Source organism: Eurytemora carolleeae, unplaced genomic scaffold (assembly GCF_000591075.1).
Source record: "Eurytemora carolleeae unplaced genomic scaffold, Eaff_2.0 scaffold980, whole genome shotgun sequence".
Lineage (NCBI taxonomy): Eukaryota > Metazoa > Arthropoda > Copepoda > Calanoida > Temoridae > Eurytemora > Eurytemora carolleeae.
In genome coordinates this window covers 29,183-50,179 of record NW_019396866.1, presented here as the reverse complement: position 1 = coordinate 50,179, position 20,997 = coordinate 29,183, and the positions used below count along the sequence as shown (strand labels likewise).

The following is a 20,997-nucleotide window of genomic DNA, read 5'->3' as shown; positions in this document are numbered from 1 at the left end:
GAACTCTGATACTAATCTTGAAGTACATATACTGTAGTGTATACTTGGAACTCTGATACTAATCTTGAAGTACATATACTGTAGTGTATACTTGGAACTCTGATACTAATCTTGAAGTACATATACTGTAGTGTATACTTGGAACTCTAATCCTAATCTAGAAGGATATTCCTGTAGTGTATACTTGAGGCTCTAATTCTAATTGAAGATAGAAGAACATGTACTGTACTGTATACCTGGATCTCTAATTCTAATCTAGAAGTGTATAATGCAGTGTATACCAGAAGCTCTAATCAAGATCTAGAAGCACATGTACTGAAATGTATTCCTAGAGCTTTCATCCCAATTTAAAAGCACATGTACTGTAGTGTATACCTGAAGCTCTAATCCTAATCTAGAACACATGTACTGAAATAAATACCTAGAGCTTTAATCAAAATCTACAAGCACATGTACTGTAGTGTATACCTGAAGCTCTTATCCTAATCTAGAAGCACGTGTACTGTAGCGTAAACCTGGATCTCTGAACTTACTCTAGAAGCACATGTACTGTAGTGTAAACCTAGATCCCTAAACTTACTCTAGAAGCACATGTACCGTTGTGTATACCTGGAGCTCAAATCCCAATCTAGAGACAAATGTACTGTATAACTGTATAACTGGATCTCTAAACTTACTCTAGAAGTACATGTATTGTAGTGTATAACTGGATCTCTAAACTTACTCTAGAAGTACATGTACTGTAGTGTATAACTGGATCTCTAAACTTACTCTAGAAGTACATGTACTGTAGTGTAAACCTAGAGCTTTAATCCTTTTCTAGAGGCACATGTACCGTAATGTATACCTGGAGCTCTAAACTTAATCTAGAAGTACATGTACTGTAGTGTATACCTGGTGCTTTAATCCAAATCTAGAAGCCCGTGTACTGTAGTGTATACCTAGAGCTTTAATCCTTATCTAGAGGCACATGTACTGTAATATATACCTGGAGCTCTAATCCTAATCTAGAAGTGCATGTACTGTAAACCTGGATCCCTAAATTTACTCTAGAAGCACATGTACCGTTATGTATACCTGGAGCTCAAATCCCAATCTACTGTATAACTGTATAACTGGATCTCTAAACTTACTCTAGAAGTACATGTATTGTAGTGTAAACCTGGATCTCTAAACTCTAGAAGTACATATACTGTAGTGTATACCTGGAGCTCTAAACTTACTCTAAAAGTACATGTACTGTAGTGTATCCCTGGAGCTCTAATCTTACCCTAAGTACATGTATTGTAGTGTATACGTGGAGCTCTAATTCTAATCTAGAACTACAGGTCGTTGTACTTTGTCTGTAAAATGATTGTTGATAATAATAATAAAGTTATAAGAATTACATTACTGTAGTGTTTACCTGGAGCTCTAATCCTTCTAGAAGCACATGAACTGTAACGTATAACTAGACATCAAATTTCTAATCAAGAAGTACTTGTACTGTAGTGTATACCTGATATAATCTAGAAGTACATATATATACTGTATACCTGAAGCGTCCGGCAGAGAACTTTGATTTCTGTCCCGGAGAGAGATCAATACAAATATCTCCTGAACCTTTCATCCCTCGTCCTAACATAGGAGACTCTCCGCGCCTGAACAAAGACATTTAGTTCAAAATTAAAAATCTGGCTTTTTTGTGTTTGGGGTTAAAATTACATTCATCATTAGGAGAAAATGACAAATCTTAACATATTTTCAAAATAGTGTTTGAAATGTTAGATTTTTTGATTAATGTTAAAATACATCATTCTTTTGCTTGATAACAAATAAAATCTGGTTTTTTATTTTTTACTGGCTATTTACTTGAAATTTTTTTTTGTTTTTGGGTTAAACGCCATTCAGTTATGATAGAAAATAAAGAACTTTCAAATTCGAAGATATTTCGATTATGATTGTAATTAGCTTCTAAAAATTCAATTTACCTAAGCGCAGAACTGTGTTCCTTTAATAAATCCTTGGCAGACTTTACAGGGATATTCGTAGTGCTCTTAACCTTTTCCTCGTCAACCTTTTTACAGAAGGAGACTTAGGGATTGTAATTGTAATTCAAAATGATCCTATAATTCAAGATACAAGGAGCATCTGTCCTTCCTTCAAAATTATGCTTAGAGAGACTGTAAGCATAATTTCAAGTGACCCTCCATGCATAAATGGTAATGGCAGATTTACAGCGGTACCCATAAAAGCTTTGTCTGATCAAGTATGAATTATTTTTAATCAATTTTGAAACCTGCTTATGACATTTGTAGTTTCTTTACAGAACTGACTGACGCATTTCTAATGCAGGAAAATATGAAGGAATTATTGGAATTACAACTTTTAAACCTAGAAAAACGACAATACATCAGATAAAGGTTTCCAGGATACCGTGGTGAATCGGTCATTGCCATCTTAGAATGGAAGGTCACATTCCTATAAACTTTTCAATTATAAAATCCAGCAGTTTACATATAGAGTTCTCTTTATTGGCTTTTTTTCAACCTATCAGAAGGATCAGTCTGGCCAATGATAACAAACTAATTTTTAATCTGTCACTGACACAGTTTCTTGCAATTTTTACCAAAAATTATTTTTAAAGTGTATAAGCTTAACTTCAAAGAAAATATCACAAAATGTTACTAATTAACATATTTAGAATATTAGGTTACAAAATTCATTGCTTCAAAAATCAAACGGGAAAGGTTACAAAAAAACAATTAAAATTTTAACATTTGATATCCCGGATTTAACATTTGTGAATTGTATAACGAATAATGTACAAGTTTATCAAAATGATGAAAATATTTTAAATATGAAATATATTTACAGAACCAGAAAATATCTTTTCAAGAGTTTAATAATTAAATATTTGACGATAAAATAATAAAATGAATGAATAAAAAATTATGGTATCACCGATGATATTCTTGGCAGAAAAAAGTCTTGAAATATCAAAGATCTACGACATCATGGGTTGCAACGATATAGGAATTCGAAAATCAGAGTTTGTGGCAAGAACTCAGTTCCTTTGTCTCATAGAAATTACCTTGACAAAAGATAATATTTCAAAACTAACCTTAACAATAGATCCCAGTAGTGCTCTGGTACCTGGAGAAGGAACGAGTAACCTATTCCCCAACTCCTCGGATATATTGGAAGATATTGTCTTAATTGCGTTCCTCTCCTTCGTCGTGATATGAGAGGCGGACAGGGAGCGGGGATTTGTTTTTGGGTTCCCAGAGAGGACTTCAGCGATACGTCCTGGTCTTGGTCCTAGTCCAGCTAGTAGTTTAGCGTCCTGTGCCTTCTCCTTTACACTTTTGCGTCCTATTTCGAGAGGTCCGAGGTTCATTATTTGACCGCCACCAAATATCTCACCCTTATACAAAATATTTAGAAAATATTGTATAATTGTTTTCTGATGAAAATTTTAGAATATTTGGAATAATTAAGAAATTAATTTAATTAATTCAATCAAGAAATAAACTTAATGTCTAATACATTACCTAAACTTTATTGTTCGAAATTATGGTACTAGTACAAATGTCGGACCCACACACGTCGGACGGTACAAAGGTCGGACAGTAAAAACGTCGGACTGGTACAAAATTCGGACAGGTACAAACTTCGGACTGCGACAAACCTCAGACTAGTACAAACGACGGACGGGTACATTCATAAGAAAAAACGTCGGAACCTGGTTCAGTTTGAAAAAAGACCATTATTGTAAGAAATAAATTAAAATCACTCACTTATTGTGATAAAAATCAAAGATAAGTTTTTGTCACAAACTTCGATGTTTAAATCTTTGCAACTTTTGATATTTTAACCTATGAATTCTATAAGATCAAACAGTTTAAGCTTGAAAGTATCAAAGGTTAATAACATCAGGTTGCAAATATATGGGGATGAGAATATTAATTTAATGGCAAGAACTCAGTTTTAGGTTTATATTAATTAGACCATTCGATGGAAATAGCTTTTTAATAAAAAAAAATCTTAAAATTTAAATGAAATCTTTTTCCCTAGTCCGACGTTTGTACTGGTCCAACGTTTTTGCTGTCCGGTGTTTCTACCAGTACCGCATAATTCACGTCTGAAATTCCCATGAAAGGTCATTTTTGACGTTTAAAAAGAAAATAATTGAAAAGTTGTGTTTGGACTGACAAACGTATTACTTTATTTTAAAATATATCGAGATCAATGGATTCTGAAAAATGGTATGAAAAGATATGAAAAGATTTAAAAAGGAGAAATTAAATTTGTACATATGAAAAACATATGTTTTACCTTAGATTTAGGAGCAATCTTCTGCATGATCCTGGCCCTGGTTGCTTCTGATCCTGCGCTGCTAAACGAGCTCTGGAGACATGAACGCGCGGAACTACTCGCTTTAAATGCTTGCTTCACGTGGTAAACACAGAACTCGCACTCACCCTGAATGAGTGAACTGTCAGTCTTATTAAAACGGCAAAATAATGTACAGACTAACCCACAGAGGATTTGGCTTCATAGACGACTGTACGAAATTTGTTCTTTTCGTTACCAAACATTTATGATTCTCTGCAACTGTAAACTTGTTTCTATCTTTGCCAAATCATTAAACGAATCATAACCTGTCTTCACTATTGTTTGTGGGTTACCCAGAGCCCGTTCTTTCCCAAATAAGTACAATAATAACATATGAACAGAGCTCGTCCTAAAGACATACTTAGAGGGACGATAGATGTCTAACGCTAAATTCGTCTGTGAAAGATAGATAATTCGTACGCATGCAATCAGAGACGTCATCTGATCGACCATTGTAAGTAAAAGAAATGACGGGCTCAGAAGATAGACAAAGGTGTATAAGATGTAAGGTGGGGGGGGGGGGGGGGCAGGATTCGCGCATTAAATTGTGACGTATTAGGACTGCACAGAAACTGGTTTAGGGTAAATAAACAATTTCCGACCTTTGTTTACAATTTGTTTTTGTTTTGTCAAAACAATTTCCTAGCAGTACAACCAAAAATCAGCAAGTTTAGAGTGTTACATTCAAGTTCGGAAATACGGTTAACGTTTCATATAATTATTGAGCATTTTTTAAATATTTAATCCCATTTTGCACAAGTTTAAAGTTTTCTTGGATACATTAAAAAGATTTGAAAGTTTTATTTCAAAATATTCGAGATTTTTGCTTTTTTTGTGTAAATCAAATCACTAATGTAAGACAGAAAAAATATGACAGAAAAAATATTTCAGAAAATTAAAATTCTTAAAAATCCCTTAAAATATTAAGCAAATTCTAAGCAAAAAAGCGTATTTTTCGAAAAGATATTTGGCAGCTTCAAAAGAACTAGTTGATCTAACCTTAAATCAAACAATTTTTGAAATATCGAAACAAATGGACGGTATTCAGCAGTTCTGGACGCATCTTTTGATAAACATATCATCATGTTTAAAAAATTGAAAAATCAACCTTCCCTAATGATCAAGTTTTTTTTAAATCGTTAATTACCCAATGAGGTATTATTTTTTTCAATTTGTTTCTTTGATAAATGTTGCTTCTTATTTGCTTCTGTATAATTTTTGGCTGGTGCAAAAAAGATTCGACATTATGATTTTCGATGGAATAGTTTCACCCTACGATGTCCTCTCCTTGATTACCTTATTGACTATATTAACACAGTTAGCTCCGTCCTGTTTAATGAAACCACATTTAGATATATCCACACTATCCCCAACCTCAAGTAGTTTGTCAGGATGATCTATGGAGATTGAAACTTCACCCTGAAACAATCTTAACTAAGTTTTATCAGTAATAAAAGAAAAATTGGAACGGAAAACAGGAATACCACCTGGTATATAAAGTCAATCTTAAAGGGACTGTAAGTGGAATTTCAAGTGACCTGGTCCATTCAAGGATGGCAATGCCCGAATCCCAACCAAAAATTATATATTAATGTTTATGATTTTAAAAACTGATTCGTTCATAATTTTTAAAACTAAATCGTTTTCAATTGGGGTTTAGCTACTAAAGTGACTGGCGCATTTCTAATGCAGGAAAACGCCAGATATTATCAGAAACCAACACTTTAAAACCTTAAAAAAGAAAATATCTTTACAGATCAAATAAATGTTTCAAGGGTAACGTTGTAATTCGGATCATAAAATAGGATGGAGGACATTTTGGGTTTAGTCCCAAGAAAAGGTGTTTTACCATTTGGGAAAATTAACGTCTTAATTTTTGAAGTATTGAAAAGATAAATAAAGCATTTCGGATCTCATTATGTCCCAAAACTTTAACACCCCCCCCCCCCCCCCCCCCNNNNGAGCTTATTATCCCAATTTTGTTAAAATGGGGGAGCTTATCATCCCAATTTTGATAAAATTGGCAAGCTTAATATTCCAATTTTGTTATAATGGGGGAGCTTATTATCCCAATTTTGTTAAAATGGGGAGCTTATCATCCCAATTTTGATAAAATTGGCGAGCTTAATATCCCAATTTTGTTATAATGGGGGAGCTTATTATCCCAATTTTGTTAAAATGGGGGAGCTTATCATCCCAATTTTGTTAAAATGGACGAACTTTTTTCAGAATTTGTTAAAAACGAATATTTTAATCTTAAAACCTCAATTCTAAAACATCCACTTATGCAAATTGGTGTGCGGCACGCGCGCTCCTCAATTGGTAATCTCCACCACCTCAATTGGTAATCACCGTAAAATCTTGTTTTCTGAGATTTTAATTTAATGCATTTTTAACACAATTTTCGATATCTATCCGGGTTTAATGGCATCTATATTGACTTAAACTAAATGTTCAATTTGTTTTCAGATTGGTTTGGTCAACAAATACTGAGAAACAAGGCAAGATTATTTTAGCCGAATCTTAGATCCAATTTCTGCATTTCATGATTGGAGTTAAGATACTAAAAATTGGGCTGCCTGTTTACTAAAAATTATCTCACCCCGAGCAAATTGAGGAGCGCACATGCCACAAAGCACGTTTGGGTGGCGATGATTATACTAATTTAGAAATTCTGCACTCCACACCCCCCCTGCTCTGATATGTTTTCAATCATAACTCTTCCTATTGAACTATTGAAAAGAACAAAAAAAAATTTGAGTCTGAATAAATGTAACCAGATTAATTCTATCTTTATTTTATTTGTCTCATATTAATGAGTAAAATCATGAATAGAGTTTAGATACAAGGTCACAAAGTCGCTCTGTTAAGTAAATTGACAGAAATAGGGAAAAAGCTAGATCATTCTTATTTGTTTCTTCAACTAACTGTTCCTTGTTTAAAGATAATTTCCATAATTCCTTGTGCGCTCTGCCAAACAGAAACAGGGAAACCGTCTTTATTTCACCCTTGAAATTAAATACATTATATACTTATCATCAGTGCTTAGCATCATTTCTATTTTGAAACGGACTCGGATACGGGATCTGTGCTGTGAAAAATGGATCCTGAACAGACTTCACAAAAATCTATAAATACCGATAAAAATGAGAAAGCAAAAAAACAACTTTGTTACCTTTAGATCTGTCAGTTTCCATATAGAGAAATCATTCCCATTACTACTAGTCTTAGGCGGAGCCTTATAGTAGAGAACTCCCATTGTTACCCAGTCCCCATCTGTCTCCTTCCTAATATATAATATTACTAGTCAAAGGTGGAGCCTTAAAGTAGAGAACTCCCATTGTTACCCAGTCCCCATCTGTTTCCTTCATAATATATAATATTACTATTCTTAGGTGGAGCCTTATAGTAGAGAACTCCCATTGTTACCCAGTCCCCATCTGTTTCCTTCATAATATATAATATTTCTATTCATAGGTGAAGCCTTATAGTAGAGAACTCACATTGTTACTCAGTCCCCATCTGTTTCCTTCATAATATATAATATTACTAGTCATAGGTGAAGCCTTATAGTAGAGAACTCGCATTGTTACCCAGTCCCCATCTGTTTCCTTCATAATATATAATATTACTAGTCATAGGTGGAGCCTTATAATAGAGAACTCCCATAGATACCCAATCCCCATCTGTCTCCTTCCTAATATATAATATTACTAGTCATAGGTGAAGCCTTATAGTAGAGAACTCACATTGTTACCCAGTCCCAATCTGTTTCCTTCCTAATTCAATCTATGTACTATAATGACAGTGTAAGAGTAAGGATTAAAGGAGGCTTGACTGACCCACTCTGGTTCACAAAAGGCGTTAAACAAGGGTGCGGATTATCACCCCTTCTTTTCTCGCTCTACATGGCAGGGCTCGGAGAGAGGCTACATGCTATGAAGGAAGGGGTAAACTTCAATGGACAAGTGATATCTGCATTATTTTTTGCGGACGACTTGGTCCTGATCTCAAGGACAAGGGTTAGAGGAATGGAACGCATGTTGAAGGAGGTGTCAAGGTTCTGTAAAGGAGTGTATATGAAGCTGTCTATAGAGAAAACAGTAATCCTTTCCAACGGTCAGGTAGGGCAGGTTTGGAAAGTAGAACCGGGAACACCAGACCTTGAAGCTACTCTGGTTGGTAAATACCTAGGAGTAGACATACAGGTTAAAGGAAGAAACCTTGTCAAGCCTAGAGAGGAACGTATGTTACAAACTGCGCAAATTTACGCTAACACTATCATGGGCGTTACAAGAGCTGGACTAGAACGTGCGCTGGTAGCACATACACTATGGGAAAGATGTGCAATCCCAGCAGTTCTGTATGCTGTGGAGGCCATGTTGGTAACTGATGGAGTAGTTGACAAACTAGATAGCATCCAACACCAAGTAGCACGTTTTATACTACAGCTACCAAGATCATCTTCCAAGGTAGCGGGATACATGGATGCGGGTTTCAAACCAATGAAGGATAGGATAAGGGAACGCGTAGCATTATATGTGTGGGATATTCTGCATAAGAAATGTGACCCTATTCTTACCAATGTATTCGACGCGGCGACCGCAGCACACGACCCGTGGGCGAGAATGGTTGGGGACCTGGTGTCTGAATTGGGTATTGAAGCTTTTGACGGTCCCAAATCTAGGTTGAAGAAGAGGCTCACCGAAGCAGCAATACAAGGGGTGTTGAGGCAAAAGATGCGGTTTGTGTCCCTAAACTGCATGCCAACCCCTCAAGTTTGGTTCAAACTCCAGCCACACGTATGTGATAGCAAAGCAGGGGGTTTGCTGAACAGACTTAGAGCGGGAGATGCTGGGCTAGGCAATCGCCGCCCAAACATCCATGGCTCTACAACAAAGTGGTGTCCACTTTGTCTTAATAAAGGGTTAGTTAGCCACCTTTCGGAAAATCATGTTGTCGTTTCTTGCCAGGCAGTAGCCTATGAAAGGTCAGCTTCAGGATTGGGAGTAGTCATGACCGATTCGACCCGGAGTGGTACGACAGTCCTCACTAGGATCTTAGGGGGTGACAATGCCTCTCGAGAAGTGCTTCTGAAGAGAGCGGATAAGCTCGGCCTGTTGCTGGACAGGTGGATGGAACTGGCAGGAGCACTTTAAACAACGGTAACCTCTATTCTTCACCTAAAGGGTTGACAGATACCAACCAACCAATGGTTTTTTAATTGGTTAGCCAACTGACTGGAATGTATCTACTTTATTTCTCTAGATTTGGACTAGAAGATGGGGATTTAAAGGTCTAGTTAGAACAGGGGCAGGGCTGTGCACCCTGCTGCCTGGGCGGTCTGGGGGGCGCACAATGGGGTCTCTTGCAGATTTCACTTCCTTATGATTCCTTAGAGAACTCACATTGTTACTCAGTCCCCATCTGTTTCCTTCCTAATATATAATATTACTATTCATAGGTGGAGCCTTATAGTAGAGAACTCATTTCACTTCCTTATGATTCCTTAGAGAACTCACATTGTTACTCAGTCCCCATCTGTTTCCTTCCTAATATATAATATTACTATTCATAGGTGGAGCCTTATAGTAGAGAACTCCCATTGTTACCCTGTCCCCATCTGTTTCCTTCCTAATATATAATATTACTAGTCATAGGTGGAGCCTTATAGTAGAGAACTCCCATTGTTACCCAGTCCCCATCTGTTTCCTTCATAATATTTAATATTGCTATTCTTAGGTGGAGCCTTATAGTAGAGAACTCCCATTGTTACCCAGTCCCCATCTGTTTCCTTCATAATATATAATATTACTATTCTTAGGTGGAGCCTTATAGTAGAGAACTCCCATAGATACCCAGTCCCCATCTGTCTCCTTCCTCAAATATAATATTACTAGTCATAGGTGAAGCCTTATAGAAGAGAACACTCCCATAGTTAACCAGTCCCCATCTGTTTCCTTCCTTATATATAATATTACTAGTTAAAGTGCCCGGCGCTGCCCGTTGAATTTTGAAAAAAAAACTTTTCAAAAATAGATTTAGAATTTTGGAATGAAAAAATTTAGATTTTTTAAGAAATTGCTTTTAGTCTATGTTACCACCTGCCCCTTGGGTACCCAATACCCATGGGTTCCCTTAACAAATTTAAGCCAATTTGGTCCAGCCGTTTGGTCAGAGAAGAACTCTACTATATAGATGTTATCAGTTTCCTTTCTAATATTTATGACTTTGGAAAACATCTCCCTTTAGTTACCAACTTACCAACCATTAACCTTTCTAATATACAATGTTCAATATATTCCCATCTGTTTCCTTTCTAATATACAATATTTAATATATTCCCATTTGTTTCCTTTCTAAAATACAATATTCAATATATTCCCATCTGATTCCTTTCAAATATACAATATTCAATATATTCCTATCTGTTTTCTTTCTAATATACAATATTCAATATATTCCCATCTGTTTCCTTTCTACTATACAATATTTAATATATTCCCATCTGTTTCCTTTCTAATATACAATATTCAATATATTCCCATCTGATTCCTTTCTAATATACAATATTCAATATATTCCCATCTGATTCCTTTCTAATTTACAATAATCAATATATTCCCACCTGTTTCCTTTCTAAGATACAATATTCAATATATTCCCATCTGTTTTCTTTTCTAATATACAATATTCAATAAATTCCGATCTGTTTTCTTTTGTAATATACAATATTCAATATATTCCCATCTGTTTTCTTTTTTAATAGACAATATTCAATATATTCCCATCTGTTTTCTTTCTAATATACAATATTTAATATATTCCCATATGTTTCCTTTCTAATATACAATATTTAATATATTCCCATTTGTTTCATATTCAATATATTCCCATCTGATTCCTTTCTAATATACAATTATCAATATATTCCCACCTGTTTTCTTTTGTAATATACAATATTCAATATATTCCCATATGTTTCCTTTCTAATATACAATATTCAATATATTCCCATCTGTTTCCTTTCTGATATACAATATTCAATATATTCCCATCTTTTTCCTTTCCAACATACAATATTCAATATATTCCCATCTGTTTCCTTTCTAATATACAATATTCAATATATTCCCTTCTGTTTCCTTTCTAATATACAATATTGAAAATATTCCCATCTGTTTCCTTTCTAACATACAGGGTGGCCAAAACTTTTTTGAACACATCCGTACAAAAATCCGTACATTTTCAGAAGAAATCCGTACAATCCGTACAATTTTCGAATCATGAAAAATTTGCTGAAATGAGTGAAAATTTAAAAAAACGGTGTATTTTTCAGGATAAAAATCGGTACAATCCGTACAATTTGAAAACAAATCCGTACAATCCGTACAATCCGTACAATTTTAGGGTTAAAAAAAATCAATCCGTACAATCCGTACATTTTGGCCACCCTGAACATACAATATTCAATATATTCCCATCTTTTTCCTTTCTAATATACAATATTCAATATAGTCCCATCTGTTTTCTTTTGTAATATACAATATTCGATATATTCCCATCTGTTTCCTTTCTAAATACAATATTTAACTATTCCCATCTGTTTCCTTTCTAATGCACAATATTCAATATATTCCCATCTGATTCCTTTCTAATATACAATAATCAATATATTCCCATCTGTTTCCTTTCTAACATACAACAATCAATATATTCCCATCTGTTTTCTTTTGTAATATACAATATTCAATATATTCCCATATGTTTCCTTTCTAATATACAATATTCAATATAGTCACATCTGTTTCCTTTCTAATATACAATATTCAATATATTCCCATCTGTTTCCTTTCTAATATACAATATTCAATATATTCCCATCTGTTTCCTTTCTAATATACAATATTCAATATATTCCCTTCTGTTTCCTTTCTAATATTTTTGCCTAAAATTTTTATTGAGGAAATCGGTAAAACCACGGAAATACATTAAAGTTTGGTTTGTAAAATTTAAATTTAGTATATCGACTTTTATACGGAAAGTTTAGTTTCCATAAAAAAACTAATTTTCAATTTTAATATTATAATATATCTTGGAAACTAGTTTTCTTTTCAAACCCCAATCTACTAAATTCATAACTGACCTAAGAACATTACCCCAATCAAAATTTTGGTGAAATCGGTCAAGGGGTTTATGAGTTATACCGGACATACCAAACAGAGATTACTACTTAATATACATAGATAACTCCCATATTACCCAGTTACTAACCGTTCTTAGTAATCTACATACGATATTTACAAATTAGTTTTAAAGAAAAGATTTATCGTTACCACAAATAGACATTTTTAATAAATATTTCTTTTATCAAACTGATAATAATCAGAGAGAAAACTTATTTTGTTATTAACTAGATTGGACAGGGCACTCAGCTTTACCTGGAAACTAACATATCTCTATAAAAGTCAACTAACTTAATTTAGAACTTTTGCCTTGGTTCCGCCACAATCCTGTGGTTCTGCTAATTTTCCTATCAAAAATTGAGGCAAATCGGTCAAGGGGTTCATCATTTCATGATAGGACGTACAAACAAACAAAAACAGAAAAACAGAAATTTATATTTTACAACACTAGCTTGGGAACACAACTTTCTTTATAAGAGCCTACCTATTCAACTAAGAACGTTTAAAAACCTAGCTAAGAAGATTCCGTGGTTCTACTGAGTTCCCCAATCAAAATTTGAGTTAAATCGTTTAGGGGGATTTTAAGTAATGATCGGACCTACAAAAAGAACACACAGATTACTACTACCGTTACTTCCGCCATTTTCCCGTTAATTACGATTTTTGCAATTTATACCTAAACCCATTTAACTTAAAATTTCAAAACAAAGCCAAAAACATTTCCTTAGGTTTCCCAAGTTCCCAAATCTAAATTTGAGGCAAACCGTTTCAGGGGTTTCTGCGTTATGATCGGTCAAACAAACAAACAGAGATTACTACTTTAATATATTATACATATGTAGATAATGGCACAGAAATATTACAATAAAATCTTACCTAGCAATACTCTCTCTGATTTTGGACATATGAATCATCTTTCTTCCTCTCATTGCATCCTGAACAAAAAGTTTAAGGGACCGAATTCAATATTTATGAAATTTGAGCTACGTCGAAGAACTACCTAATGCCAGTTCAATGCGGGGGGGCATAGGTCGAATTACTCTCCAGAAATTTCAAACAGTGGTTAAACATAACTTAGCAATGTCCTAGTACGCTAACTGTTTGCATGCAAACTCACTAATATATATTCTAACTGCAAAATGAAATTTCAAAAAGATCTGAATCTTACTATGATCTGAATCTTACTAAGATCTTAATCCTACCAAGATCTGAATCTTACTAAGATATGAATCCTACTAAGATCTGAATCCTACTAAGATCTGAATCTTACTAAGATCTGAATCCTTCTAAGATCTGAATCATACCACAATCTGAATCATACCAAGATCTGAATCCTACCAAAACCTAAATCTTCCTAAGATCTGAATCTTACTAAGATCTGAATCTTACTAAAATCTGATCCTACGAAGATCTGAATCCTACAAAGATCTGAATCCTACAAAGATCTGAATCCTACTAAGATCTAAATCCTACCAAGATCTGAATCTTACTGAGATCTGAATCCCACTAATATCTTAATCCTACAAAGATCTGAATCCTACGAAGATCTGAATCCTACCAAGATATGAATCTTACTAACGTCAAAATCTCCTATGATCTGAATCTTACTAAAATCTGAATCTTACTAATATCTGAATTTTACTAAGATTAAATTCTACTAAGATCGGAATCTTACTAAGATCTGAATCTTTCTAAGATCTGAATCTTACTAAGATCTGAATCTTTCTAAGATCTGAATCTTTCTAAGATCTGAATCTTTCTAAGATCTGAATCTTATTAAGATCTGAGTCTTACTAAGATAACAATCTTACTAAGATCTGAATCCTAATAAGATCCGAATCCTACTAAGATATAAATCCTACCAAGATCTGAATCTTACTAGGATCTGAAGCCTAGATCTAAAGCCTACTAAGATCTGAATCCTACTAAGATCTGAATCTTACTAACATCTGAATCTTACTAACTAAACATCTAAATCTTACTAACATATAAACCTTACTATCCTGCTAAGATCTGAATCCTACTATCCTACTAAGATCTGAATCCTACTATAAGATCTGAATCCCTCTAAGATCTGAATCCTACCAAGACCTGAGTCTTACTAACATCTGAATCCTATTAAGATCCGAATATTACTAACATCTAAATCATTCTCAGATCTGAATATTTCTAAAAAATTATAAAAGTTGAATTCCTACCATGAGCTGATGTTGTGAGATCTTAGGTCTGGAGATCCTGATCCCTGAATTCTTCTCTACAATGATACCAGTAGGTTTACCAGACTCCGCAGTACCAAGTTTAACCTTATTGCCTGGTTTATCCTGGAACCCGGAGCTAACTCCAATCCTCTTAATCCTGTTAGAAAAATCAGCATTAAGTTTTGTATAAAAACAATTAAGAACAGTTGTGGGATGAAGCTTCAATTGGACCTTATCTGGGAACTTTTGTATTGGACACTCATGATTCCGATGGCTTGATCTTAATTATCACTTTAGGCTCTTTCAGTTTGTGGATAAGTGTTTAAAATCTTCATTTTCAGTTATTACTTCCCTGATTAAAGCTCCCTTCAACTCCTGATTAACAACTGAAAAAAGCATCTTTCAACCCCTGATCAAAGCTTCCTTCAACCCTCGATCAACCACCGATCAAAGCTTTCTTCAACCCCTGATCAAAGCTTCTTTCAACCCCTGATCAACCCCTGATCAATGCTTCGTTCAAACTTTGATCAAAGCTTCCTTCAATCTCTGATCAAAGCTTCCTTTAATCCATGATCAAAGCTTCCTTCAACCCCTGATCAAAGCTTCCTTCAATCCCTGATCAAAGCTTTCTTCAACCCCTGATGAAAGCTTCCTTCAAAACCTGATCAAAGCTCCCTTCTAACCTCTGATCAAAGCTTCATTCAACCCCTGATCAAAGCTCCCTTCTAACCCTGACTGGGTACGGTTACCATGTAGAATATCGAATAAAGATTAAATTTATCTGCAGATTAACAAGAGAACAGGATAAGCATTATACACAATACAAGAGTTCTCAGCTCTGATACAATTTGTTCATTACAGGAAAAAATTATATCCTAGTGATCAAGTAGTTTTACTGCAACAATGACATAGCTAATATCACGCACTTTGAATATGATTCACATGCCGGAAGTTAGAACTTTTGTGTTTTGAATCTCTTAGATCTCCACACCCACAGATTAATTTAATCACTCTTCTAAACCCCGTTGTATTCAAACCCGGCAAGGTATAATTACAATTAAGGGATCAAATAGTTGTCCTCAAATTAAAGTAGCCGACAAGTAAGATTAAAATACATAAAAAAAACTAGGACATTTTGTATTGAATCTACAATTAATTTAGGATTTTTACAGTTTACAATTATGCTGTGTAGATTTCCGAAAATAAACCAACCAAGTGCTGAATTCCTGGACTGGAAAATCCAATAACTGGAAAATCCAATGACTGGAAAATCCAATAACTGGAGAATCCAATAACTGGAAAATCAAATAACTGGAAAATCCAATGACTGGAAAATCCAATAACTGGAGAATCCAATAACTGGAAAATCCAATAACTGGAAAATCCAATGACTGGAAAATCAAATAACTGGAAAATCCAATGACTGGAAAATCAAATAACTGGAAAGTCCAATAACTGGTACATCCAATAACTGGAAAATCAAATAACTGGAAAATCCAATAACCGGAAAATCCAATGACTGGAAAATCCAATAACTGGAGAATCCAATAACTGGAAAATCAAATAACTGGAAAATCCAATAACTGGAAAATCCAATGACTGGAAAATCCAATAACTGGAGACTCCAATAACTGGAAAATCCAATAACTGGAAAATCCAATAACTGGAAAATCCAATAACTGGAAAATCCAATAACTGGAAAATCCAATAACTGGAAAATCCAATAACTGGAAAATCCAATAACTGGAAAATCCAATAACTGGAAAATCCAATAACTGGAAAATCCAGTAACTGGTAAATCCAGTAACTGGTAAATCCAATAACTGGAAAATCCAATAACTGGAAAGTCCAATAACTGGTAAATCCAGTAACTGGTAAATCCAGTAACTGGTAAATCCAATAACTGGAAAATCCAATAACTGTTAAATCCAGTAACTGGAAAATCCAATAACTGGTAAATCCAATAACTGGAAAATCCAATAACTGAAAAATCCAATAACTGGAAAATCCAGTAACTGGTAAATCCAATAACTGGAAAATCCAATGCAAAGATTCCTAGCTCGGGGTATTTGAAAATATTTGGCATAGGCAGATCAGGTTGTACCTGTCGACAGTTCCAGGACTGCTGCCGGTCGAAGCAGAACCTTGATGCGTTTGTGCAAACCTCTGACTCTGTTCGGTTTTCTGTGCATGCGCAATACGCGCCTTCATCTCTTTAGTCTGCTCACTGAACACTGGTACCCCATCCTCATCTCTGAAGCAATGAAAAGCCTATGGTGGGACAGTTGACGTCGTCTTCAAGTCACCCTTAAGTTTGATAGTGGCATGTTCAATTCACAATGATCCCCTTTAAAGTAAATAAATAAATAAAAGATCCAGTATGGTATGTTCAAATATATTTCTGATAATATTCTTTAATTGATTTATTAGAGCTGATTAGATAAACTCTTACTTCTAGCTTGTGAGAATGATGTCAAAGATATGGTAGTTTTTTATTTTAAACAATACAAATGTTGTTTTTAGTTAAATCACAGTTGAAAATAACAATTTTTAGCTTTTATTTCTCCTTTAATCAGACAAAGTTTTAAAGGATACCATTGTGAACCGTACATATGACTCTATAAAAAAGGAGGAATACTTAAATATAAACTAATACAACAAAATATAAAAAACATCTACCTCTCGTCATCACTACTATCCATGAGATCCCGCCGAGCTACTTCCTCCATCTTCTTCCTGTCTGTAATCTTTAAATCTTCTCGCAGCTTCACAGCTTCATCTCCCTGCAGGGATAAATATAATTATTATATTTCAAAAATTAACATTCTCTTCTCGATTTATTGATTGATTGTGACGTATGTTTAAGTGTGTACTGTGACTGTGAATTTGAATAATTTAAGCCTAAGCCTAACTAAGTACCTTGTTCATCTTGAACAGTAAAGTTCAGTAAATTAACAGAAAATCTTAAGTAACTATATAATCTTGGCCAGTAAACCTAAGAATTTGGGAAATCTTTGCCAGGAAGCCTATTTACCTGGCTTGGCTACTAAGCCAAAGTACCTTGATAATCTTAAACAAAGTCAGTTGTTTTGACATCTTGGCCAGTAAGCAAAAGAACCCGGCTTGGCCAGTAAGCCTAAGTCCCTAGCTTGATTACGGCCAGGAGGCCAAAGTACCTGGCTTGGCCACGGCCAGTAAGCTTAAGTACATGGCGTGGTCAGTAAGCCTAAGTACCTTGGTAATTTTGGCCAATAAGCTTAAATACATTGGTAATGTGACGACTGACGGTTAAGCTTAAGTACCTTGGAATCTTTGTCAGGAAGCCACGTCTAAGTACCTTGGTAAACAAGGCCAGCAGCCCAAGCAAAAGTACATACATTACCTATGCAGTACGCAAGTATGCTGACATAGTACCTGGGTAGTCTTCGCAAGCAGACCTATATACCTAGGAAGTCTTAGCCAGTAAGATATACCTGGATATTCCAAGCCAGTATGCCTATAAAGTATACCTGGATAACTCTGGTAGTATCTGATCTGATGAAGCTGGGGCACCATTCTGTTGTCCTAGCCTCGTAAACTACCGCCCTCTTCTCCTTCTCAGCCTCCTTGAAAGATGACGGTCAAAGGTCCAAAGAAACTTCAAAGGTCAAAGGTCAAGATATAGGTTTGGGACAAACGGATTGCCAACTGAACGCAGCTATTTAATGGGCATTTGTAAAAGGCGTTGTTGATTTTAAAATGAAGAAATATAAGCTTGCTATTTCAAAATCTACCATCTAGAGTTTCAAGACAGTAATTAGATAAACATATTACATATCTTTTCAAATAAGTACAGGATTTGAATTAGACTTGGATCATGATTTCTAAAATTCATGGTTTACTACACAGTGATGTTCTAAATAAGCCGGAATAAATATTAATTGATTGAAGACTTCAAGTCGTTTTGACCTTTAAAATAGTTTCCAGCATTCATGTTAAGAAACCTAATTTGAGCAATATTGTTCATAAAATATAGCCCTAGTCTTCCCATTTCTAAAATGTGGTCTGCCATTTTATTTCTTTCAGAATTACCAAAGATATTGTCCAAAATTACAAAATATCCAAAGTTAAAAAACGCCCTAAGTTAAAAAATGTCCAAACTAACAAAAAGACCAATGTGACAAAATATCCAGTTACAAAATGAGCAAAGTTGCTAAGTTACCTTATGTGGCTGAGTTTTTACTGGAGACTTCAACGTCCGAATGTGAGCCGCGTTGGTCCCTGGAGAACTAAAAACGGCAAAATATATACTTTTGAAAAACTATGAAGACATTACTTTCAGTTTTGGCGATTTTGTTCCTAAATTACAATATGTCGCCCACGTCCCATTACTTCAATTCTTTAGTCTAAGTGGTTTTTCTTCAGGAGAAATTCTTGTTTATCTTAATCTACTTAAATATTTAATATACAAAAAACCTAACTAATTATAAAAAAGCAATTAGTAATTTTATCAAATAATCCCCCTTTCTTGGTATTTAGAAAAAATGATGTTTTATAAAATAGAAAAAAAATAATGGATTAAAAGATCAATAATATTATCGATTGAGAGTAATGATTAAAGAAAAATGTCGGGGAAAAAAATTAAAATTTCATGCAATCTGTATTTTCTGTGTAACGATTTAAAAACTAATATTTTAATAAATAAACAGAACAGAAGGGTCCACCAAGTCAAATTGTCAATAAGGGTTTGGAGCACAAAAAGAAACTACACGTGTTTTTTTATGGGGGGGTCAATGACCGACAAAGAAGTCAAACGGAAACTGCACTAAGAAGTCAATCCAAGAAATAAAAAAAATGTTTGATGAGTTATTTTTATGGTATTGATTCATCATTTCTATCGTTAATTTTTATTCCAAAATAATTCTTTTACTCGATCAACATTGAGAATTTGCATTAAAAAGATGTTATGTACAGAAATCGGAACTATTTTTTTGTGAATCTCAAGGTCAAGCTTTGATCTCAATCTTATGCAGACTTGGGAATTAATTTTGTTCCTTTTCGACATCCCGTTGTAGTCATACCCTGCAGGCAGTGATTGGGATCCATCTAATTTTGATGCGGATACGGATTTTGGCTTCCTGGATCCGGATCCAGGAAGCCAGGAAGCCAATCCAATGGATTCGGTCCGGATCCTAAGCACTGCCTGCAGGAATAACTATAATGAAGGAATCAATTACTTTTATATCCTCATTAGATAAAAAGATTAACCTACATACAGTTCCGATCTCAGAACATCTATCTCCAAATAAATCTCCAAATAAAACCCCTGTATATCTATCTCTTTATTAAACCTCTGTATATCTATCCCCTTATTAAACCCCTGCATTACTAACCTAAAGATGTCGACATTTTGAAATCTTTTCTTCTCTATCCCAGGACGCTTCTCAGCACTGGATGTATTTATTTTTTCTTTAGATTTAATCTTGTTTTCAGCGACAAGAGGAGAACTCGGAACTAACATTAAAAATAATCGTTTCTACTTAAATCTTTCCTTTGACGCTGCATAAACAATAAACTGGGTTAAATTGGGTTACTTCAAATGAGGACGCACATTGTGGACCAACGAGCGGGGGACGAACAATCAGGACGCATTGTTTTTATTCTTCCAAAGTACATAAATTTACTTGTAGTCTCATTCCCCATAAGGTTCGAAATTATCTGGATTTCCGGAAAATTGGTTGACAACGCTGGAATACTTTGTGCTTTAAGAACGCGCTTGCAGCTTTCTTCTAAAAGATAATAACATAATATTTTATATTTCCCTGATGTGGATGAAGTTGGTTTCTTGTCCGTCGTTTTATTTTTCAATTTTTCCTTCATTTTCCTCATTTTCTCTTCCATCTCCTTCAGCTGTCGTTCAATATCTTCCTCATCTTCAACCTCATCCTCAGGTCCAGTCACTTTAACATCCTCAGTAGCTTCTACAGGGTCATCTTCAAACTCTTCGTCCTCCATGACCTCCAGGAGGGTGTCCAGATCACATTCATCATCCTCCATCTTGTTCTGGAATGTTCATCAACTACTAAATTGTGAACGCCTACTACACCTTACAAATCAATTTCTTAATGGATATATTTGTATTTTAAGCTTTCATTCAGTCAATATTCATTGTGCGCTGAACTCAATATTGTAAGCTCCAAACTATATTTAGATTAAAATAAAATTCACACAAAAGTAAAATTTAATGCTCTAGTCTC

The 20,997-nt window shown here is 34.6% G+C and overlaps 1 protein-coding gene across 1 annotated transcript in view; it reads right to left on the bottom strand.

Moving 5' to 3' along the window:
- Nucleotides 1-20,994, bottom strand: part of LOC111709532 (protein MCM10 homolog) — a 26,645-nt gene extending 5,651 nt beyond the window's left edge. The window contains exons 1-15 of the mRNA XM_023483224.1: nucleotides 20,563-20,994; nucleotides 20,134-20,254; nucleotides 18,963-19,029; nucleotides 18,271-18,366; nucleotides 17,441-17,544; nucleotides 16,866-17,015; nucleotides 14,762-14,918; nucleotides 13,440-13,498; nucleotides 7,553-7,664; nucleotides 7,209-7,385; nucleotides 5,674-5,796; nucleotides 4,318-4,464; nucleotides 3,104-3,406; nucleotides 1,971-2,056; nucleotides 1,536-1,640 (exon numbers count right to left, since the gene is read on the bottom strand). Coding sequence (XP_023338992.1) covers nucleotides 1,536-1,640; nucleotides 1,971-2,056; nucleotides 3,104-3,406; nucleotides 4,318-4,464; nucleotides 5,674-5,796; nucleotides 7,209-7,385; nucleotides 7,553-7,664; nucleotides 13,440-13,498; nucleotides 14,762-14,918; nucleotides 16,866-17,015; nucleotides 17,441-17,544; nucleotides 18,271-18,366; nucleotides 18,963-19,029; nucleotides 20,134-20,254; nucleotides 20,563-20,797 — 2,042 coding nt within the window. The 5' untranslated portion in view covers nucleotides 20,798-20,994. The remainder of the gene's footprint in view (nucleotides 1-1,535; nucleotides 1,641-1,970; nucleotides 2,057-3,103; nucleotides 3,407-4,317; nucleotides 4,465-5,673; nucleotides 5,797-7,208; nucleotides 7,386-7,552; nucleotides 7,665-13,439; nucleotides 13,499-14,761; nucleotides 14,919-16,865; nucleotides 17,016-17,440; nucleotides 17,545-18,270; nucleotides 18,367-18,962; nucleotides 19,030-20,133; nucleotides 20,255-20,562) is intronic.
- Nucleotides 20,995-20,997: the final 3 nt, after the last annotated feature.